This window comes from Triturus cristatus, chromosome 1_2 (genome assembly GCF_964204655.1).
Source record: "Triturus cristatus chromosome 1_2, aTriCri1.1, whole genome shotgun sequence".
Taxonomy (NCBI): domain Eukaryota; kingdom Metazoa; phylum Chordata; class Amphibia; order Caudata; family Salamandridae; genus Triturus; species Triturus cristatus.
In genome coordinates, this window is record NC_140580.1 from 448,358,913 (window position 1) to 448,383,679 (window position 24,767).

The window sequence follows — 24,767 nt, forward strand, 5'->3', positions numbered from 1 at the left end:
GACATCATATATCAGGCCAACTTCTCACATTGGTGAGCAGCGGTTGGGATCTGAGCTTGCTGTTGTAATACCATTGCAATCTTGAGATATCAAATTGAAAGATCACAAAGATATTTGTAAGGTACATATAACATAGCTTATAAATACTTAAGTTCTACTGAACTTAGTTGTTGTAGGTTGAAGGGCCTAGCACACCCTGACTACAACTACTAGAGAGGTTTTAGTAGATACAACTAGTGTAGGTAGGTGCACACACCACACCCTCACTAGATCATGTCTCTGAGAGGAGATCAAGTTGATTCTCTCTCAGGAGGGGGATATCCTAGAAAGATACCCTCTAGATATGATACCCTAACTTTTCAGGAGATGAGACAATTGTGTACCTCCAGAAAGTTAAAACCGGGTTCAAACCCTACCCTCATTTATCTAGTGGAGATCTTAGAAGAGTATGATGCTCAGAGAGCCTCTCAGGATGGTGCCTTAGGTACCAATGAGGGTCTGGCCTCTGCAGAAGATTCCCCTCACAATACTGGTCAAGAAGAGTCAGCAGGGACTTCAGAAGATGAGGTAGACAGCCAGGTCCAAGTTAGGAGACTTAGCCAGGCTAACTTAAGCCTACATGGGAGTCTGACTGGGGTCCCCCCATTCAGACCCTCAAGTGGACTTAACCAGAGAAGCAGGAGAGGAAGATCCCCTTCAAGGGAATATATCCACTCCCATGTCTCTAATAGCTCCAATGCCTCTTCTCACAGGGGAATGACTTCTCCACAGAGAAAAGAGCATCAGGCCAGAATGAGGGAAGTCAATCTGAGGATTGAAAGAGAAGAACTTGCCCTTGCCAAAGAGACTTGCTCTGGCCAGAGAGCAAAAGTTAAGTGGGCTAGGACGCACTGGTGGCAGCAATATCCCTAAGGATAGAGACAGGGCCTATGATAATAGAAACCTGAGCAAGATTGTCCCTCCCTACAAGCGTGGGGATGACATCCACAAATGGATAACTGCTTTGGAGAGAGCTTGCAAAGTGCAGCAGGTACCCCAAAGTCAGTGGGCAGCTATCTTGTGGCTCTCCTTCTCTGAGAAAGGTAGAGACACGCTCCCCACAGTTAGTGATGAGGATGCTGACAATTACACTGTCCTTAAGAGTGCTCTGATTGATGGGTTTGGCCTAACCACTGAACAATACAGGTTGTTGTTCAAGGATACCCAGAAGACACAGACTCAGGACTGGACTGACTTTGTAGATTGTGCCACTAAGGTTTTGGAAGGCTGGTTATTGGGTAGTAAGGTTAAGGACTAAACAGGATTGTATAATTTGATCATGAGAGAACAAATACTTAACAACTGTCAAAAACAGCTGCTGCATCAACACTTGATTGACTCTGACCTAACTTCTCCCCAGGAATTGGGAAAGAAGGCAGATAGGTGGGTCAGGACTAGAGTTAAGCAGAAAAACCAGAACGGTGATCAGAAAAAGGCAGACCAGAAGGGTAATGAGCAGAAATCAAAAGACCAGAAGTCTTCACCAGGCCCTCAAAAGGCTCAGGGGGAGGGTGGTCCCAAAAAGGATAAAAAGAAAGATGGCCAAAAGAAACCTTGGTGTAACTATTGTAAGTCTAATTCACATTGGTTTAGTGAGTGCACCAAAAAGGACAAACCCCCAACCACCATTGCCCCTAAGGCAACTGTACCCCCTAGTCCAGCTGTAAGTGGTGGTTCCCAGCAAAAGGGTGTAATAGGGTTAACCCTGGGAACTGAAGTGGATTCTGGCCTAGTCAGAATACCACTCAGGCTGTTCTGATCTGTGATGGGGACATAGCTTTGTCCTCTACTGTGGGTCCCAGTAGCCTGGCCAAGTACAGACAGACTCCTTTGATCAACCAAATAATGGCTCAGGCATACAGGGACACAGGTGCTAGTGTCACAATGGTGACACCTGCCTTTGTGGACCCTGGACAGATCATACTAGGTGAGAACTACCTAGTGACCAACGCTACCAATGCCACTACCTCCCATAGTGTGGCAATTGTTAACTTCTCCTGGGGAGGGGTAACTGGCCTCAAGAAAGTTGTGGTGAGTTCAGATCTTCCTGTAGAGTGTCTGTTGGGAAATGACCTTGAAACTTCAGTGTGGGCTGAAGTGGAGTATAGGACCCATGCAGAAATGCTGGGAATAGATGCACATGTCCTTGCTGTGACCAGGTCACAGGCCAAAAAGTGCAACACTGAACAAGTGCTGGATCCTGGGACAATGGACCAGACACAACCCAAGAGAAAGAGCAGTAGGGTTAAGGCTGTGCCTTGCCCCCTGCCTCAGGTAGAGAGTCAGCCCTCACAGGAGGATGATTCTGAGAGCCCTGAAGGAACTGTCCTAGAAGAACTGGAACCTGACCAGGTTGAGTTTCTTGGGACAGGGGGACATTCAAGGGCAGATCTGAGGCAGGCACAATTAGACTGCCCCTCTCTTGAACCCCTCAGACAGCAGGCTGCTGCTGAGCCTGCAGGGAATGCTCAAGGTACCCATAAAGTGTATCGGGATGAAGGGCTGCTGTACTCAGAGGCTAGAGACCCCAAGCCTGGTGCGTCCAGAAGGTTGGTCATACCATTGAGTGTCAGAGGCTTCCTTCTTACCTTGGCCCATGATATTCCCCTTGCAGGACACTTAGGCCAGAATAACACCTGGGACAGACTTGTCCCTCACTTTCACTGGCCTCACATGTCAGAAGATACCAAGGAGTTTTGTCGCTCCTGTGTCACCTGTCAAGCCAGTGGCAAATCAGGTGGCACCACAAAGGCCCCCCTCATACCACTACCTGTGGTGGGGGTTCCCTTTGAGTGAGTGGGGATAGACATTGTAGTACCAATGGACCCTCAAACAGCATCTGGGCACAGATTCATACTGGTGATAGTGGACCATGCCACCAGGTATCCAGAAGCTATACCCCTAAGAACCACAACAGCTCCTGTTGTGGCAAGGGCCCTACTTGGAGTAGTCTCCAGAGTGGGTTTTCCAAAGGAGGTTGTCTCTGACCGAGGTGCCAACTTCATGTCAGGATATTTGACTGCAATGTGGAAGGAGTGTGGTGTAAACTACAAATTCACTACACCCTATCACCCACAATGCAATGGGCTTGTGGAAAGATTCAACAAGACCCTAAAAGGGATGATAAAAGGTTTACCAGACAAGCTTAGGCGAAGATGGGACTTCCGTTTACCCTGCCTTCTGTTTGCTTACAGAGAGGTCCCACAAAAGGGGGTTGGCTACAGCCCTTTTGAGCTTTTGTTTGGGCATCCTGTAAGGGGACCCCTGTGTCTAGTAAGGGAAGGATGGGAGAGACCTCTCAGACAACCCAAACTGGATATAGTGGATTATGTACTTGTCCTCCGCTCCAGGATGGCAGAGTATATGAAGAAGGCTTCTAAAAACCTTGAAGCAAGCCAAGAACTCCAAAAAGCTTGGCATGACCAAAAGGCTGTGCTGACTGTGTACCAGCCAGGACAGAAAGTGTGGGTGTTGGAGCCAGTGGCCCCAGCAGCACTCCAGGACAAATGGTCTGGACCCCACACTATTGTTGAACAGAAGGGAGAAGACACATACTTGGTGGACCTTGGGACTCCCAGAAGCCCCCACAGGCTGCTTTATGTCAACAGGTTAAAGGCATATGTTGACAGGGCAGACATGGGCTTACTCATGGCTACAGATGAGGGGCAGGAGGAAGAGAGTGACCCTCTCCCAGACCTGCTGACTCAGAACCCTGATGATGGTTCAGTTGATGGTGTGGTCTTTTCCGACAGCCTCACTGACCATCAGCAACAGGACTGCAGACAGGTTCTGCAGGCCTACAGACATATGTTCTCTCTGACCCCAAGTCAGACAAACTGGTGCACCCATGAGGTGGACACTGGTGACAGTCTGCCTGTGAAGAGTAAAATCTACAGGCAACCTGACCATGTCAGGGACTGCATAAAGATTGAGGTACAAAAGATGTTGGAGCTGGGAGTCATTGAACCTTCAGAGAGCCCTTGGGCTAGTCCTGTAGTTCTTGTGCCAAAACCTCACACCCAAGATGGTAAGAGAGAGATGAGGTTTTGCGTGGATTACAGAGGTCTCAATGCTGTCACTAGGACAGATGCCCACCCAATACCTAGGGCAGATGAGCTCATTGACAGATTGTCAGCTGCCAAATTTTTGAGTACATTTGACCTGACAGCAGGCTACTGGCAAATCAGACTAGCTGAGAATGCAAAGGCCAAAACTGCTTTCTCGACCCCAGGAGGACATTATCAATTTGTGGTAATGCCATTTGGTTTGAAGAATGCACCTGCCACTTTCCAAAGGTTGGTGAATCAAGTCCTTACAGGTCTGGATGACTACTGTGCAGCTTATCTTGATGATATTGCGGTCTTTAGCTCCACCTGGGAGGATCACCTGGTCCACCTGAGGAATGTTTTAGAGGCCCTGCAAAAGGCAGGCCTCACTATCAAGGCCACTAAGTGCCAGATAGGGCAGAACAAGGTTGTGTACCTGGGCCACCTAGTAGGTGGGGGTCAGGTTCAACCACTGGAGAGCAAGATCCAGACCATAAAGAACTGGACTCCTCTAATTACCCAGACTCAGGTCAGAGCTTTCTTGGGCCTGACTGGGTACTACAGAAAGTTTGTTAAGAACTATGGGTCCATTGTGACACCACTTAATGACTTGACCTCTAAGAAGATGCCAAAGAAAGTTCAGTGGACAGTAAGCTGTCAGAAAGCATTTGATGACCTGAAGCAGGCCATGTGCATTGCACCTATTCTGAAAAGTCCAGACTACTCCAAAGAGTTCATTGTCCAGACAGATGCTTCTGAGTTGGGTGTGGGAGCTGTTCTTTCACAACTGAATGTAGATGGTCAAGACCAGCCCATTGCTTTTATTAGTAGAAGGCTGACCCCTAGAGAGAAACGTTGGTCAGCTATTGAGAGGGAGGCCTTTGCTGTGGTTTGGGCCCTGAAGAAGCTGAGGCCATACCTGTTTGGCACCCACTTCAAGATTTAGAGAGACCATAAGCCCCTCTTGTGGCTAAATTAGATGAAGGGTGAAAATCCCAAACTTCTTAGGTGGTCCATTTCCCTACAGGGGCTGGACTTCACAGTGGAACATAGACCTGGGACTGACCATGCCAATGCAGATGGACTCTCCAGATATTTCCACTTAGAACATGAAGACTCAACTGGTCAAGGTTAGTTTAATGTCCCCACGTTTGGGGGGGGGGGGGTTGTGTAGGAGAGTAGGGTCTGCTTTCTATGTTCACCCCCACTTTTTGCTTTTGCTTCACTGGTTTTCGACTTAGATGTGGCTGTGGGCCTGCTAATCAGACCCACAGCCCTGCTATTCGCTCTCTAAATTCACTATGTACTTTAGGTACATAACCCAATTGGTAAGGATCACCTTTTTGGACCCTGTACAGTGTACCTTAGGTACCCAGGGCATAGGTGTACCCTAGACCTACCAGGGGCTGCAGCATGTATTATGCCACCCCTGGCTGGCCTTCCATTATGACACAACTGGCTGATTACTCAGCTGGGGCAAGGTTGTGTAATCACCCCTTGCTTAGGTGTAGTATTCCTATACCTACCTTATATATAGGCACATGTGTAACCTATCAGTCACTCCTATGGCAGGCCTTAACAATCCTGTAGGCAGAGTGCTTGGTAACATGTGAGATCGTGCTCTAGCATGAGCTGAGCCTGTCTGCAGCTTTCAGAACCATGTCCTTATAGCTGTTCTATGATATCGCCTACCATATACTCCTAAAGTGCCTTATAATCCTCGCGGTTATGGTAACTATGGTTTGGCTTTATCAAAACATGTCGTGTAAGGTGTCTAACACTTTGGAATACTACCCCCACACCATTTCTGGCGGTGAGGAGAGTATTCTTCCCTTCTAGAGGGAGAAGACATGTTGAAGACCTACTACCCGGTTAAAGTTAACCAGAGCCCCAGCATCACAAAATGGATGCTGCTGCCACAGACACGAGTCTGACCTCCTGCTGCTGGGAGTCCTTCCAGCGAGGGAGGCTTGGAAAATAGGCATCCTGCCATGGGAGGTGCTAGCACCACCCTAGACAGGCCTTAGTGTATTGGGGCAGGGAGGGATGAATGAATGAAACGAGACACTGCCTGGGGCACAAAAGGTGTCCCATGCATAGTCCAGTTCAAACCGGTGCTGGGGTACTCCAGCCCCAGTCCTGGCACGAAACTGGACAAAGGGAAGGGGTTGTAACCACCCCCCTCCCTGGTCCCACCCATAGGAGGGACCTAGCAGGTAACCCAGCCCCCCAGATTAGTATAAGAGTGGGAGCTGAGTCCCTAGGATTTTGGATTATCCTGATAACTGAACTTGAACAGAAACTCTGGACCTTCGACATTTGACTACGGAAGAAGACTGAAGAATCTCCCTTGTGGCCAAGGAGTGACCACCCTGTGCAAACAGGCACCATCAAGCGACCTGCCGTTTGCTTTGCCCGAAGTTCTACGAGGAATCGACTGCAGAGCCCGACCAGCGCCTTGACTTCCAGACTTCTCCGACCCTGATCCACATCAAAGCTGAGATCCGTGGAGGCGACGAGAGACGTGGGACCGGCTACCTGGGAAAATTGGCGACTTGCTTCCAGCGCAGCTTCTGAGGCATCCTCGAAGTTGTGCTCTGGGGATTGAGAAGCCCCAACCCCGAGCACCATCTGCCCTGAAGGTCAGCCCTCCACACTCCACGAGTTCTGCATGGGGCCCTTCTGCATTTTCCTGCTCGACGCGTCTGTCCGGTTGCTTGCCCGTTGGCTAGTAGCCTTTGTGACGACGAACCTTGAACTTTCCACCGCTGGTTTGGCTCCTCCAGACTGGTCCTTGCTTCCCTGTGAAAGAGAAGCACCTCAGGCCTTCCTGGTCTGCAACAGAAGCGAGTCCTTCATTCTGCGTGGGTTGCGCTTGCCAAGGCTTGGTGTGTTCCAACTCGACATCGACGCCGCCGACAGCAAGAGCCCTCGTGGGACAGCTCGACTCCTGGTCCTGGTCATCCTCGACGCCTCCTGGTACCCGTGGCTGCTGCGACAAGCTTCACCTCTTCACCTGCATCTTCACGACATCGCCTGGTTCCTTCCCGGCTCCTGGCTGGTGACCTAGACTCTGTCCCCTCTGCTTGCAGGTATCCTCCATCCTGATTCCATCCTTGGAATCCACCGGACACTCTTCACTGACTGCCTGTCAGCAACTTTCTTCAGGCATCCATAGGAGTCGATGACGAAACCCGACGCAAGTTCACACCTATGCACCCGCAGCCCGTGGGCTAGGTAACTTGAGTACTCCGGTGCTCACAGGGGTATTGACTATCCAAGTGTCTAGTTTCCAAGTCTCTAACTCCTAGCTCCTTCCGAAGTGTCCTAAAACTCTTAATTACTAAATACTACTATTTCTATCGACTTGAACGCATTACGCGTGAGCGTTTCCACTCTGCACCTGAATCCCGTGGGCCTCCCACTTCCTAGCAACTGATAGGATAGTGTAGCCCCAGCGATTCCCTAGGCCTAGGCCTAACCTGTGTTCGTGACAGTGGTTCTTATACCACTTACTTAGTATATGATTTGCGTGGCCCCTAGGGCCTAACTGTATTACTTACCTGTGTGACTTATGTATGCTTAAATAAGACTGTGTTGTACTTACCTCGAATCTCATAAAGAGTGCTGAGGGTATTTTGACTAGAATAAATACATTCTATTTTATAATATATCTGTTGTGGTGTCCTTTATTTGGTATTCAAGGGATTGCAAATGGTATATCAGCTGGCTTCACATGCCATACAGAGTTTAGCCTAAGACTGCTCTTGTCCATGCTACCACTAGGATAGCTGGTCTATAAGGTTGACTTTACAACCAATCACCATAAGGGTTGTTTGGACTGATACAGGGTGTACACTAGAACGAGTGACATCATATATCAGGCCAACTTCTCACAGTAACCACGAAAGGAAGACTTTCCGAAGATACGGTATAGTCTATAGCCATAACTTTTCACCTGAGACTGCAGGCCCAAAGACTTCGCTGTGGCCTTACTGTCCTTAAATCTTTGCAGAGCAGAATCAGCTTTCGCTCCAAACAGTCTAGACCCATCAAAAGGCAGATCAAGAAGGGCAGCCTGTACATCGGGAGAGAATCCAGAAGACCTCAACCACGCATGTCTTCTTGTTGCAATGGATGAACCCATCACCCTGGCAACCGAATCTGCCATGTCCAGGACAGACTGGATGACTTGGCGAGCCGCAGCCTATAAGTCTGCCAGCACCTCACTCAGATTTCCCCTACCCTCCTCAGACAATTTAGGAAGAAGTTGTTTGGCAGAGTCCTTAAGGGCATGAATATATCTACCCAACAGACAAGTGGCATTGGTAGACTTCAGAGCCATGCTAACCAATGAAAAGACCTTCTTTGCAGATTGTTCCAACTTCTTGGATTCCCCGTCTGCAGGAGCCTGCGGAAAAGCACCTGTGGACTGCTTGGAACAAGAAGCCTGCAGCACTAAGCTCTCAGGAGAGGGGTGGGATGAAAGAAACGCGGGATCCCCTGGAGAAGGTCTATATCTTCTGGACACCGATCTTGAAACTGCAGGAGCAGAAAGTGGGTTGCGCCACACATCAAGGATTGGCTCAGTCAATGCTTTGTTGAAAGGCAAAAGTGGTTCAACCACAGAGGACGGAGAATGAAGCACCTCTGTAAGTAAATTAGGCTTATACTCAGCCATAGGAAGCTGCAAATCCAAAAGTTCAGCAGCCTTCCTCATCACAATGTGGTAAGGTGCAACTTCTTTCGAGGGGGAAGACTTCTGAGAAGCACAGTCCCACTCTGGGGAAGTATCAAGTCCACTTGCCTCACACAATCCCTCAAACAAATCTTCCGTATCATAAACTTCTCCTTCCTCCATCTCCTCAGCCTGGTACTGTTCCTCCTGTTCGGTTGCAGCATCGGCGGCGCCACACGCGGCGTCGATGGCTCCAGGAGCGGCGTCGAAGGAGGATCCGCAGTAGTAACCGGCGCCGATCAAATCCGAGAAGGTTCACAGGATGCAGCCGGGGACTGCCAATACGCCGTCAACATCCTCGGAGCCGGAAACTGCCAGGACGGTGTCGTCGGCATAAATGGTACAAAAGGGGCCAGAGGATACTGGTGAGGCACACCCAAACTAAAAGCCATAGGAACCATGGGATCTGAAGGTGCTCCAGAGGGGTACAAGGCCCTGGCGAACACGCCATACATCGCATTAAAAAAATTCGATGGATCCGAACCTGGCGCCGGAAATTGTGGGTACTGTGCCGGTTCAAGATCCAAACAAGGCACCTCTGAAGTCGGAGCCGCCGGAGCCACAGGCGGAGCCGCATGAGCTGAAGGAACCTCAGCATCAGCCGGATTTGACACACCCTCTGGAGTGGGTGAAAATCTCGGCATCGATGACTGCTTCGGAGCCGCCTTGTAAGATGGAGAATGAACCGGATTCACCTGAGGAGACACTGAAGGAGAGAAAGTCCTTTTCTCGACATCGATGGGCTGGAGAAGGTGACCTCGAAGCCACAGCCTTCGACGACCGACGCCGAGAAGCATGCATCTTCTTCTTATGCTTTCTCTTGGAGTCATGCGACGTCGAAGATCTTGACTTCGATCTGGACTTCGATCTTTTACAACCCCTTTTTTTTTTCTTGCCTTAGCCATATACAGCTTGGCCTCCAGTTCCTTTAAAGCCTTCGGATTCATCTTCCTGCAAGAAGAACAGCCCTCAACGTCATGGTCAGGCGACAAGCACCAAAGACAGTCCTCATGAGGGTCAGTAATCGACATATGACCCCTGCATTCTTTACAGGGCTTAAAGCTCAACTTCCTAGGGTGCCGACATGCCAAAACAGAGAGAGATACATTCAAAATTACAATGTATCCAGACAAAAGAATGGAAAGTCCCAGAAAAGAAACGTTCGCGTCAACAGCGCGGAAAAAAGGGGACTGAAGTCATCACGCCGACGTGGTCTTCTTATGGCTCCTGTGACGTCATGCGGAGCCGCTTGCGGAGCCATGGCATTGACTACCTCGTCTGCGTGGAGAGCTAGGGAAAAAAGTTTCCACGGAATGCTGGCGCAGGGGATATTCATAAGGTGAGGAATCCACAGGCAGATGTATCCATCAGAACTATCTACCAAATCAAATTCTCACTGGTGACCACAAAATAGTTGGTGCGACAGCCAACCCACACAGCCTAACGAGCTGCCACCGTTCTTGGTGCAGATAGTTTGCTAAATGGCGGTAGTAGGCATTCTACCTCTCCTACGTGAATTGCTTGGCTGGGGTCCTGACTTGTACCACTGAACAACAAACTTGTTACAGAGATGTGAGTTGGTAACAGCTAAAATATGCAACTTCATCCGAAAGACAGCTATCCCAACTCAATCCCCGCACAAACAGTCTCAGTCTTTGACAATTAGGGTTAAGGAAATGAATCCTGCAGGGAGAGCAAATCATGGAAAAGGAAGAGGCAGCAAACTGCTCAGTGCCAACAGATCGGCAGAACCAGATCCCCATCTCCCGGTTAGGGGCTATCCAAATCGGTTGTGGTCCATCATCCTCCTGTTCCACTGCACTTTGAACTGGCTGAGAGAGCAGCTACCGGAAAGCTTGCCTGTCACTGTATCCTTCTTTCACAAGCAAATCGTCTTGAGACAAAAGGTCCATCATCCCACATGGCCACGTCTGTTAATATAATGGACAGTAGTAAGTAGTGTTGTCTGGATGTTGCTTAACAAGATGGAATGGAGAAATGCCTTCATTACAAGATGGACTGCCTGCAGCTCTAGCACACTTGTATGCATGGGCTGTTCACACACTGACCAAAGGCTTTGTGTTCTCAGGTTATGATGGGCAACGTCTGCCCACCGAGGAGGCATTCTTGCCCATAGTATCCTGTTCCTGAGGATGACTGAAAGGACAACCCATAAAAAGGATGGAGAGATCCATCAGTGCAGATCTGGCTGCAGAAAGAGGGAGTTCTGCACCTGGGTCATGTGTTCTCATGATGCTAAAGCCACTGAGACCTCACACACCACCGAAAGGCCCTCATCTGGTGCATGGAACCAATGGATGCATTTGACCATGTGCCAAGCAGACACAGGATCCGAGCTTGAATTCTCTGAATTATATCCTGAGTTTTCACAATACTCTGAGGAGGTTAAAGGGGCATTCATGTGGGTCGTGTCCAGTATGGCCTCTATGAAGGTCAGCCTCTGCATAAAAGAATGCTGGGCCTCGGAGGTTGATGGTAAAGACTACTTCATGGAAGAAGGTCACTCATTGCAGAAGATGCACCCTGACCAGCCCCGGAGCCTGTTTTCACTAGCCATCATCCAAACACAGAGATATGTTATAAGGACTTTTGACAGAAGTATTTTAAACCGCCACAACTACCAGCACTTTCACAAGATGCAGTTGCCAGACCAAACAGAAGAACCATGTACCAATAGTGCTGGGATCCTCACTGTGAACCTCCGGTAAGGTCTGGGCAGAAATAACAGGAAATGGAAATGGGTGCACTGGAGATCCAGGGATGAGAACCAGTCTCCCACATTCAGGGCCAGTAAGACTAGGCTCAAGGGCAGCATATTTTACTTGTGCTGCCAAATGAAAACATTCAGAAAGTAAAGATTATGGATGGGTCTTAGATCTGTTCTTTTTTAGGACCAAGTAGTAAAGGGAATCTTACCTCTTTTTTCCAGATGCACCAAGTATATTTTGTTAGGCAGGACAAGGACTTCCACCTCCAAAATCAATGCTTGTGCTGTAGAGCATGCTCAGCTAAAAGGAGAAAGGTTCAGAAGAAGAGACAAAGTGTTGGGGTAGCCCTGGTGGACTAAATGGATGACTCTGCGATTCACCATGATCGACTCCCAATTGGTGAAAAAAATGGGACAACCCCCTTCTACCTGCCAACTTGAAGATACTCGGTTCAGTGTTGGGAATCAGAGGTTTTGAGAGAGCAGAACTGGGAGAGGCTGTATCTACTGCTGAAGACCCACCCTTACCCCAAAAGGAGCGGTATATATGTTGGGGTGTCTGGAACGTTGTCTCTTATTGGACTGTTTCACCCTGGAGTAACTACAAAACTTTCCACATTGTGGATGGAAATATCGAACTGGGGAGGCAAGGCCCAGCATGCAGCCATAGCTCTTCTATTCTTGAAACTTTACAAGGAGGAGTCTGCTCTATCTCCAAAAAGGCATGTACAGTTAGGGCATCTCCACAAAAAAACTCAAATGCATCCGGGCAGGCCATCAGCTGTGCTGATCAGCCAAGCAAGAGTCTCTGCAGAGTCCAGCCCGCACTTCAAAATCTGTATGAATCCATTTTACAAGTTCCCACAAAGCATGAACATATTAGCGTATGTGGCAGTACGAGAAGCAAAGGCTGTTCAGCACAAACAGCCAGGTTTCTTTGACTCTCCGACAGGTGATGCTGCAGAGAAGGCATTTGGGCTTGCTTAGACTAGGACTTTCTGATTCCAAGCGAGAGGACAAATGGTGGAGGTCACCTGGAGCAGGCCTCAGATGTCTGGCAATCTTTCTGTTGACTGCTGGGTCCCAAAAAGCTTTCTCCCATGCAGCCACAATTGTATCCAAAGGGGCTTCATTAAATGCAAGCAAGGACTTGGTCACATGAATAAGATTGCAAGTGATACTTTGCATACGCAGAGGGCTAGGTAAATTATGAGGCTTCAACTACTTTTTGTGCCACAGTCAAAAATGAGGAAACGTCCTCAGAAGTAGGGCCAAAGGAGAAAGGGATGTCTCATTCAGGTGAACACAAAAAGGTACCTAAGCACACGCAGAAGTAATTTTTGCAAATATTAATGCGTTAATTAAAACATGTAACACAACAAGTGAGTCTCCGTTTCTTTCTTCAGTTTAATTTTCAAGTTTTCATAGTGAGTTTGTAGTCTTCACAGTAGTTCCCAAGCCAACACGTGTTTCGTCGCCTCTAGTATTATTGTACATGCGACTTGTTCACGGCTAGGTACAAATTGATATGATAAGTTGACATTAGTTCAGCTGTTATCTCAAGACGTTTGCAAACATTTGTTGATACTACAAACAAATGTGCTCCCAGGGTTGGTGTTGAATTTATGATTTCTTTACGTGGGAGGTGCTATCACAGGCTATGGTGTATAGCATGCACCGTGAGTTCAAGTGAGAACCATTCTTTTTATATCAATAAGTGACCAACCAGAAACATGTAGCTCTAGCGTGAGGGCAAAATGATGTGAGATCTTCCATATGTGACTATTGTCCTTTCATTGTGTGCTGACAAACTCAGTGAGTCATGCGGTATGCAGAATACAGATCTGTAAAAGGTGGTGCGTGGGTGAGTGTCTAGTTATAAAGTGATGTGAGAATATCTAGGTATTGGTGTTGATAGTTCAATGTGGAAAGACTGACCTGAACACTGTATTTTAAACAATCACTGTAGAGAAGGGGTACAAAGGAAAGAAATTGTACAAGTATTTGTTATTCAGGTGAAGTGTGAAGGCCACTAACATTTATTAAATCCACATATAGGCCAGAATCAGTACAGTGGGGAAGGAGATTATGAGCCTCTGAATTATCCTCCTCTCTGCGACTGTAGTCTTTATCAGGCAGTGGAAAGTCTTCACAGTCAAGAGACAAATACCTCCTCCATTTTGGCAAATCTGAGCCCTAGGTAGATGGTGTGCGAAGGGAATTTTGTTGAAGCTAGTCTTAACTTTCTCACCCACCACCCAAATAATTTCCTCCAACATGGACAGCTTCGAAAATGTGCTGTAGTCACCTCCATGGACAAGGTATCTGTATGCACCAGAGGAAGCTCTGACTAAAAAAGGGGTGGCCCCTTGGCAGGCTTTGACTTCTAACGTGTGAGTAGTGATGCCCAAAGAGGTGAGGCACAAGGAGGCGCTGAGATTAGAGCTACTGGAATTACCCAGACCACAGGTACTTGCTCCCCTCTTGGGTATGTGGCCTACAGGATGTAGGAAACCTCCTGAACAGATCCAGCATTGCAAGCTGGGAGGCCTCAACCTGCACAGGTCAACCAATAGAGCAGGAAACTCCAGTTTCATCTTCTGCATTGTTAGAATCTTATCTGACAATGAAGAGTCAATTGGAGAATAGTACAGAGACTGAACAGTCTCGCTAGCTGGACCCTTTCCTCAAGGATGAAGAGAAATTCTCCTTGCTGTGGAGCTTTACGTGTTATCTGCGGGTGAAAGATTGTTTAGACCTCTCTTTCTCTCTCTCTGAGCCTTAGCCAAAAACAACTGGGCCTGCCGCTTTTTGATGGTCCTCAGGTAAATTGATGCATTCAGGTTGCACTCTGGGCCTCAAGTCCCCGGTCCCAGACCACACATGCAGATGTCTTGTGAATCCAAAAGTAACATTATGTTGCGTGATCTGCAACCAGATTTAAACGCTGAAACTTTAGGAGACATTAGACCTAGTTGTCGAATAAATTTTATTGGAGAGACACCAAGAGAGCACTGGACGCTGTTGAAGCTGTACAGAAAAAGAACGTTCGTCAGCATACAGGTTGGCTCCCAACATAGTAAGGTATTATCAAATTGGACGGTGTGGATGTGACAGCATGGCGTTGCCTAAGTGCTATAGAGAGATTGTTGGGGAAAAGCTTTCCTAGACAAGTCAATCTTGGAAAGAGGATTCAAAGGTGAAGAATGCAGATCCTTCAGAAGCAATCTTATAATCACTTACAGCTTATTGATTTGAACACTGTATTGTACTGCTGCAGTTGTAAAGCACTTCATATTTCCATACAAGTCTGCAAAGTGCTTCAAACTGCATTGGTCCCTAGGTGCCTTTTGCAGACCATGTTCATATGCCAAATTTTTTAAATCTTTTTAATTAACACATAAGTGGAGACTAAAACCTCAATTACTGCTTGATGTTCTAATAGTGATCAGATGAGGATAAAGCACAAAACAATTACACAGTAGTTTTATTATAAATCAGCCATCAAATGAATAAATACAGTTTTGAGAAATCAACAGATCATACTTTATAAGGCAACAGTAATTCAGATTGCAATAATTGTACCCACCAAAAAAAATAAGTCAGTCACATGTACTATTTCTTAGTAAAGTCAGCCTCACAGTACTTTTTGGCCATTAACTACGCTGCATTTTTTATTTTAGATTTGCAAAAGGTCTCTTGATAGTTTACACAGAAACACTTTTTCGAATGTAGGCGTCACCTTATCACTTAATGTGTCATTAAAATTACCAAAATTGCACACAGATCCAATGTATCCAACACCTTCTATGCTTATGGAAAAGAAAACACATTTCGTAGTTTGCTTCCAAGTGAAACATCAGTTCTCACAAGTCAGGCAAGTTTATCATTAGATACTGCAGTAAATTTCCTAAGACATTCATGTTGTCAGTGGGAATAAATGACTGCAAAATAACAGTACTGAACTTTGTACAGGAATACAATTTGTGCTTTCTTTGTCTTCAAGGTGACAGTGTCTCCAGCTATGTAAATTCCCAGTCACAGTGTGAACTTACATTTAGATTTCAGTTGTGGTGGCCACTATACTAGCTATTCATTCATATGAGAAAGCTCACCTCGATGGACTATATCTAAAAGTCACAACAGCACATTTGTCGAACACATTAACTTGGCAAACCTTCTTACAAAAAAAATCAATTAAAATATATTTTAAAAAGCCCCTCACTGTTTCCACAGGATCCAGCCGATGTTCTCCATATGAAAATATTGTGCACGTATTAAATTTACAAATGGCAGTCGAAAGGAGTACGCCTAAAAACTAATAACATTTGTTTTTCTTAATACAATCACATATCCTGGAGGGGGCGGGGGGGAAATCACGTTCCATGCTATTTAAACTGTTCATGACTGCCGGCCGGGGATGCATAAAAAACACAACTATACCATATTCTTAGGTTCATTGATTACTGAAGTTTTATCCAGTCATACGAAAGTGCTTTATTACGTTTGTAAAAAAACTGGAATCAGGAGCGTCACACAAATCCCCACCGCTGGACTGGCATGAGCGATAGATTCAGTTCAACAGAGTGGAATCAGGTCGCCGACTGTAAAGGAAATGTTGATTACGTCCTTATACCTCTTCTGTTTCGGGGTAATTTAAAATTTTGCGGTGAGCTTGGCGCAAATACTGCTGCTGTTTGAAATACACCTTGAAAGCTCCTTTAATGGCAACAAAAGCTATCCCACCCTAAAAAGATAAAATATGTCAAACGTTATAAAAAAATACACAAGGCTAATTCATAACTCATTCACATTTCCTGCACACTGGAAAAAAGCTGGCTCTCTTTATGGTCTTTCTTACTATTCTTAGGCTGCAGGTTCGTTCTCATTCTCAACCAGCACGTGTCACAGCCAGCAAGTGGCGGGATAGGGAACTGCGTCTAGAAGGAGTAGTTTCTTACCTGTAACTCCAGTTCTGTAGTAGGGGTATCTCTGTTATAGTCATAATCTATGAATAATCCCCGCCCATGTGCGGGGACCCCGGAGCAATCAAAAATATCTCTTAAGCTGTCCCGCATTTGCAAACCTGCAAAGACACTTAAGAGACAGACAAAATAATACAGCCTAATCACAACAAGGCTGCACTGGCCAGCACTTCCTCTGAAGTGAACACAAAAGCCAAAATAAAGTTTAAATGTCATTTTTATTCACATCTGACATCCTCCTTTATTACCACACACTCCCTTCACCAAAATCCCTTTAAACAATAGAGAGGAAGGGGTGGACAGACAAGCCCTATAGGCTGTCATTATGTGTCTGCTAAAGGGATACCGTGCCTTTAAGAAACTCTCCAGAGACCCCCGGTATCCCAGGATGCACAGCCAACACAAGTTACTTTCAGTTCTTTTTGAAGGTGTATAACAACAGGCCTGATACTATCAGGTTACTCCACCGGGGAGGAGGGAGGGTCGCTTATGACTATAACAGCGATACCCCTACTACAGAACTGGAGTTACAGGTAAGAAACTACTCCTTCTGTAGTAGGGGATCTCTGTGTATAGTCATAATCTATGAATAGAATGGCAAGCCCATCCCAACCAACAAGCAGCGGTGGAGTAAGCCCAACCACCAACAAATCACTGTGCAAACAAATTCCTCAGCGAAGCCTGTCCAACCTGCGCATCTGCCCTAGCATCAGAATCCAGGCAGTAATGCTTCGTAAACGTATGGACCGACTTCCAGGTGGCAGCCTTACAAATGTTAGCAATGGGAACATTCCTAAGCAAAGCTGTAGTAGCAGCCTTGCCTCTAGTCGAATGTGCCGTAGGCTTACCCCCCAATGTCTTATTAGCTTTTTGGTAACAAAGCTGAATCCAGGAAACAATCCATCTGGAAATGGACTGTTTTGAGGTAGCTAAACCAGTTCTTGCCGAACCATAATTAACAAACAGTTGATCCGACCTGCGGATATCTTTTGTCTTATCCAGGTAGAATTTCAGTACCCTACGTACATCAAGTGAATGCAGAGACCTCTCCGCCGGAGAGGAAGGATGCTGAAAAATCGTAGGCAAAGTTATTATTTGATTTACATGGAAATCTGATATCACCTTAGGCAAAAATTTAGGATGGGTACGCATCACTACTTTAGAAGCATGGAAAACAGTATACGGCTCTTGACAACACAGAGCCTGAATCTCACTCACCCTCCTGGCCGATGTAATGGCCACAAGGAAGGCAGCCTTCCAAGACAAATGCTGCAACGAAGCCTTATGGATAGGCTCAAAAGGCTCCCTCATCAATCTAGATAACACCACATTCAATTCCCATGGTGGAGAAGGTCTTCTAACAGGGGGAAACACCTTACGCAAACCCTCCAAAAAATCCTTAATCACAGGGATTTGAAAAAATGAGGTTTGAGAAGGGCCTTTCCTATACGCAGTCAGACCTGCGAGATGAACCTTAATAGACTGAAAATTAAGCCCAGATTGAGCTAACTGCAGCAGATAAGGCAAAATAACATCTTCTTTACAGGATGTAGGGTCAAAGTCCTTTGCCTTGCACCATAAGCAGAATCTCTTCCACTTATAGGCGTAGGAAGTCCTCGTAGACGGTCTCTTCGCCTCTTTCAAGATCTCCATACAGTCCTGAGGTAGGTTCAAGTGTCCATACTGTACTAGCTCAGGAGCCATGCTGCCAAACTCAAGGACGAGAGATTGGGGTGAACCATCTGTCCTCCGAACTTCGTGAGAAGGTCCGGCCGACACGGCAGGCGTCTGTGTGGCAGAACCGACCGGTGAAGAAGGTCGGTGAACCACCATTGCCTCAGCCACTCCGGAGCAATCAGGATCATTCTGGCTCTGGATTGCGACAGCTTGATCAGCACCGCCGGGATCAGGGGAATGGGTGGAAAGGCGTAGAGAAAGCTGTTGGACCAGCTGATCCATAGGGCATTCCCCAGCGTCCCTGGTTGGTAGTACCTGGACGCGAAGTCGCGGCATTTGCTGTTTTCTGCCGTAGCGAACAGATCTATATCCGGAGTGCCCCACTCTGCGAAGACGTCTCTTAGCACGTCGTCGTTTAGCACCCACTCGTTTTTTTCTTGAACGAGCCTGCTGAGCGCGTCTGCTTGGGCATTCTGCACCCCCGGCAGATGGGTCGCCGTGATCGTCAGGTTCCTGGCCACCAGCCAGTTCCAGATCGCCTGTGCCTCCCGAGACAGGGTGCGTGAACGTGAGCCCCCCTGCTTGTTGAGGTAATACATGGTCGTAGTATTGTCCGTCTGAACCAGCAGGGAGTTCGTCCTGAAGGAGGGATGGAACGCCTTCAAGGCCAAGTGTACCGCTCTGAGTTCCAAAAAGTTGATATGGTAAGTCGTCTCCATCTGCGACCATATCCCCTGAATCTGAAGAGGGCCCGAATGCGCTCCCCAGCCCTGGAAAGACGCATCGGTCACTATGGTCTGGACCGGAATATCCTTGTGAAAAGGAGTCCCCTTGCAGACATTCCCTGGGGCACACCACCATTTCAGAGACTGCCGAGCGTGTTGAGACAACTGGATCTTGTCCTCCCAACGCCCCCGCCTCTGGTCCCATTGATCCTCCAGACATTCCTGTAGGGGCCTCATATGCAGACGTGCATTGGGGGTGAGAAAGATGCAAGAAGCCATCGACCCCAGTAAGGAAGACACCGTCCTCACCGTAGGAGAGCGGGCTGAGATGAGATGCCGAGCCTTCCCACGGATCGATAAGCGTCTCTCCTCCGAAGGACACACGCTTGCGGTCAAAGTATTGACCGAAGCCCCCAAGTACTGGAGACACTGCACAGGGACCGGCACTGACTTAGTCATGTTGATGTGCAGCCCCAGTCGATGAAGCAAAGCCACCGTCCTGTTGAAATGGCACTGGGCTTCCTGGTAAGTGGACGCTTTGATCAACCAATCGTCCAGGTATGGATACACAAACACCTTGGTCTTCCGCAGGTGTGCCGCGATCACTGCCATGCACTTGGAGAACGTCCGTGGTGCAGACTTCAGGCCAAACGGGAGTACTGAATACTGGTAATGGTTGTTGCCTACCAGAAACCTCAGGAACTTGCGATGCTTTGGTGCGATCGGCACATGAAAGTAAGCGTCCTGCAGATCTATGGCGCACAGCCAGTCTCCTCGATGCAACTGAGGGTAAATCTGATGCAGGGACAACATACGGAACTTTTCTCTGCGGATCCACTTGTTTGCTTGACGCAGATCCAGAATAGGCCTGAACTCGTTCTTGTCCTTTTTTCTTACGAGAAAGAACCGCGAGTAGAGACCTCTTCCTTTTTGCTTCAAAGGAACTGCTTCTATCGCCCTCTTGCTTAACAGAACGTCCGCCTCCCGCTGGAGCTCCCTCACCATGTAGGAGGAGCGCACTGGTGGAATCTGTGGAGGCGGGCTGGTGAAACGAAGACAGTAACCATTGCAAACAATATTCAGCACCCACTTGTCCTGCGTTATTGTCCTCCACTCTGCCAGGTAGTGTTGAATACTTCCCCCCCCCCCCCACCGGAGCGGGTAACGGATGAGGGGGAAGTAACTTTTTAGGGCTTCGACCCGGCCGGGCCTTTGTTCCCCGACGAGGACTGATGCTGTCCTCTGCCCCTCTGGCGCTTCTGAAAGGACTGCCTCGGGAACTGCTGTTGTTGCTGGGGCTGTTGTTGGTGGCCCGACTGACGCCCTTGACCTCTCTGCTTGGCGTAGCGCCTGCCCGAGGATCGGAAGGACCTCCTCTGCTCCTTGTGCCTCTCCAGCCCCACCGCCTTCAGGGTTTCCGCCTCAGCCTTCATGCGGGCCATCTCGTCATCCGCATGCGACCCGAACAGCGTCGTGCCAGAGAACGGTAAATTGGCGATCTTCTGCTGAGCTTCAGGCTTGAGCGGGGTCAGCCGCAGCCAGGAATGCCTCCTCATGTGTATGCCGTGGCAGTACCCATGGGCCGCCAGCAGCGACACATCCCCCGCCGCACTGATGATCTGATTAGAGACCATCATGCCCTCGTTCAGCACCTCCTGAAAGTCCTCCCTCTTGTCTCTAGGCAGGGAGGCAGCGAACTGTTGCAGGGAGTCCCAAAGGGACCTGTCTTAGCGACCCAACAGAGCGGAGGCGCTAGCGGCCTTCATCGTAGTGGCCGACGTGGAGCACATCCTCCTCCCCAAGGAGTCCATTTTGCGACTCTCCTTATCCGGAGGAGCCGTGGACGAAGGCGTCGTAGAGTGTTGTTTACGAGCCGCCGCCACGATAACAGAGTCCGGTGGAGGTGACTCGGACCCGGTGGAGGATCCACCGGGTCCGAGTCAGGAGCCCTGTACTTTTTCAGCAGTCTCGAGGGCGCCGGTTTCACCACGGCCGGCGTCAAGAACACCTCCATTGCAGGTTCCTCCAACCCCGGAACCAATGGGAGGAGGGGGCGCGACAGATGAGCCTTATGCAAAGTTTCAAAGATCACAGAAGTAGTGGGAATAGGGGTAGTGACTGATATCCCCAACTTCGCCGCCCCTCTCATCAGCACCTCCTGGAACGTGGCAATGTCATCCACCGGCGAGACTCGGGTAGGAGGAGTCTCCGACAGCGAGGGCGAAAACCGTCCAGTCCCAGAAGAGTTCGTGCCCCTCGAGCCTCTGGAACGAGACCGATACCTCCGTCGTCCATGTCCAGAGCGAGTGGACGATCTGCGCCTACTCCGTGATCGCCTGCGAGGGCGAGAGCGAGATCTCTGCCTGTGAGGAGCCCTCGGGGGCGGAGGCGGTGGCTGCGGTGGAGATGCAGGCCGCTGAGGCACGGGCAGAGGTAGCGGAGGAGGGGGAGGAGGAGGAGGAGGAGGAGGAAGATCAGGCGCCGGTGGAGGAGCCGGTGGAAGATCGGGCGCAGGAGGCAGAGGCGGCTGCTGAGGACGCAGCGGGGACAGATGTTCCGAAGCCCCATCACTCCTTGCAGGAGAGCCCGCACCAGAACTGTCCGGGCTCGCGGCCACTCTCCTCTTCTTGGCGGGCCTGTCCCGCGTGGAAGCCACCGACGGGGAACGTCCGCATCTCCCCGATCCCCGACTGGAGATCGTAATCACTGAGGACGTGTTCCCCGATGTCCGTGACGTCGAACTGTACGTCGACCTCGTCCGGCGTCTCTTCGCCCTCGACGTCGAACGCCGTCTCGCAGTCGAGCGTCCTCTCGACGTCGAACCATGCCTCCTCGACGTCGAACCATGCCTCCTCGACGTCGAACCATGCCTCCTCGACGTCGAACCATGCCTCGACCTCCGTCGCCGCGGCGTCGACTTCTGCCTCGACGTCGCCTTCTGGTGCTTCGACGTCGAACGCTGGTGTCTCGACGTCTACGTCCTGTGCCTCGACGGCGACCTGTGCCTCGACGGCGACCCGTGCCTCGACGGCGACCCGTGCCTCGACGGCGACCCGTGCCTCGACGGCGACCCGTGCCTCGACGGCGACCCGTGCCTCGACGGCGACCCGTGCCTCGACGGCGACCCGTGCCTCGACGGCGACCTGTGCCTCGACGGCGACCTGTGCCTCGACGGCGATCTTCTCCGCCTGGACGGCGGGCGCCGGGATCTCGGCGTCGACTCAGTCAGCGTCGAGCCGTGGGTCGACGGCGAAGGTGGCGAGTGAAGTCTTCCATGGGGCTCGGTACGATGTCGATGGGGTGTCGACGTCGACCGCGACACCTGCGACGGCGACCCGGTCCCGGGTCTCGCCGGCCCCTCTCTCGACGTCGAACGCCGAGGCTGCCGCGACCCAGAGCCCTGGATCGACGGCGAACATACCGGTGCCTTCTCCCTCGACGTCGACGTCGTCGCCTTCGACGTCGAACGCGACCTACCAGCCGGTAGGCGCCGTTTCAGCTCCCTGCTCTGCCCGGAGGTCCCTCCAGGGGCTGAAGCATGGGCGGAGGAGGGAGAATGAGACCCTCCATGCCCCGAAGTCCCACCGGTCCTCTGCTGCTCCTGTCCCTGAAGGCGAATCTTCTCCCTGTCCCTCAGGGTCCTCTTTGAAAAGGTTTTACAGATGGCACATGTAGCTGGGACATGTGAGGACGACAAGCAGAGGATACAAACATCATGTGGGTCCGTCTTGGCCTTTTTCCTCCGACACTCAGGGCAGTTATCGAACAAAGCCATGCTAAGAGTGGGCCAAAACTGCTCCAGATTGCAGGCAGTAGTAGACAAAGGCTCTAGACGTCGAATGAAAACACTATTTATCCAAAAAATCCAATTTTAATCAAATAAACCACCCAAAAGGGTAGAGCTCAAGCTCCAGGGTCCTGCTAGCAGGAGCCGGAAAAAAGAACTGAAAGTAACTTGTGTTGGCTGTGCATCCTGGGATACCGGGGGTCTCTGGAGAGTTTCTTAAAGGCACGGTATCCCTTTAGCAGACACATAATGACAGCCTATAGGGCTTGTCTGTCCACCCCTTCCTCTCTATTGTTTAAAGGGATTTTGGTGAAGGGAGTGTGTGGTAATAAAGGAGGATGTCAGATGTGAATAAAAATGACATTTAAACTTTATTTTGGCTTTTGTGTTCACTTCAGAGGAAGTGCTGGCCAGTGCAGCCTTGTTGTGATTAGGCTGTATTATTTTGTCTGTCTCTTAAGTGTCTTTGCAGGTTTGCAAATGCGGGACAGCTTAAGAGATATTTTTGATTGCTCCGGGGTCCCCGCACATGGGCGGGGATTATTCATAGAATATGACTATACACAGAGATCCCCTACTACAGAACCGTCAATACAGAGCTTCGCCTGCGAATAGCCCACATGCTTTCATTATGCACAGCACACCCCAACTCCTGTACATCAGTGCACCATTGCCTGTTCTCTTCAATAAACAAGCACTGGCAAAACAGACTGGTCTTCTTGGGAAGCTTATGGAATGTTCACTTTTTCGTTTTTGCTTTTTTATTACAAGCCTACGTCTAAACGTGGCAGCCATATGCTTGCAATATAAATTGAAAAACAAATTAAGCTACGCACATTATTTTAATTTAACATGGCAGGATCTGTTTATCACAGGTACTGAAACTCTTTTTAGTTTTACACTCACATCACAGGAAAATAGGATTCTTATTGGTGGAACAAACACAGTAACGTTGGCTTTGAATTATTGCAACTTGAAGACAAAGTTAAAAAAAAATGACTAAAGAAATAATAAAAATAAAGGCTGACGTAAGGGGTGAAAATAAGCATTATTAAGGTAACATATTAGCCTACCAGCCCTGGCCCTGAAATGCCTTTCTTTTTAGGCAGATGTGTATAACTGATCAGGCAAAATAACGTCGCTCAAAGTGCAAGAGAGCAAATGGCTAAAGAAGGCTGACTCGTGCTGTATGCTGTGGCGGACGGAAGCAAAATGTTAACAGCAGAAAACATCATTGGATCAAGCTGGGAGACCCAAAGTCCCGCTCTGTATGTTTATATGTATTGTTTTTTTTCTTACACAATATGTCTCTACCAGACCTAATATGCAGCCACTCAGTCTGAGCTTTCTGATAACAGCTGAAGGGTCAAACAGAAAGGCAATGATAATGGGAAAGAAGCTAAACGCTAAAAGTAATGGAGTCAGTGTTAAAGTAACTTTCTCCTATTCCCAATTGCTTTCTCTTCTTGGCAAATTTTCCCGCAAAGAAAAACTAGACATGGAGGATGACCAGCAGTATTGGACAGCCTAGACAACAATCGGGTTGCAAAAAATGTCCTGGGTAACTCCTGCATCGCCCCATGTAGAAACAAAAGCAAATCAAATCAAAATGTTTTTTATTTCGGTTTACATAAAAGATACGTCATAAATATTCACAACAGTTTGTTTTGATACAGCTATAACAGCTTCACCTGCATTCAATAACAATTCTTCTAGTTAGGGGCTGTTAAGAAAATTAATCCAATTGCCTAACCACAAAAATAACAGTTAAAATATATAAATAAGTTAAAACTAGACATAAATACCTTAAAATTCATTTGTATAGTGTGTTTGGGTCAGTATCCATTACTCTAGTACAGAGGTCTTCAAACTTTTGGATGCCGAGACCCCCCTGTCAACATTTTGAGGCGTAAGGACCCCCTCTTGACAAAAATGTCTAAACCTGTTGACTAAATTGCGTGGGATGAAAATGTAAATAAGGTTATGTGATGCCGCGTATGTTGGGATAGCATTGCTTCATTATTTTGATATTTGTTACACAC

At 48.6% G+C, this 24,767-nt stretch overlaps 1 protein-coding gene across 1 annotated transcript in view; it reads right to left on the bottom strand.

Annotated features, from left to right (window-relative positions):
- Positions 1-15,010: 15,010 nt before the first annotated feature.
- MARCHF5 (membrane associated ring-CH-type finger 5) overlaps positions 15,011-24,767 on the bottom strand; it is a 259,605-nt gene continuing 249,848 nt past the window's right edge. Inside the window, exon 6 of the mRNA XM_085606154.1 lies at positions 15,011-16,298. Within this exon, the coding sequence (XP_085462280.1) occupies positions 16,182-16,298 (117 nt within the window). The 3' untranslated portion in view covers positions 15,011-16,181. The remainder of the gene's footprint in view (positions 16,299-24,767) is intronic.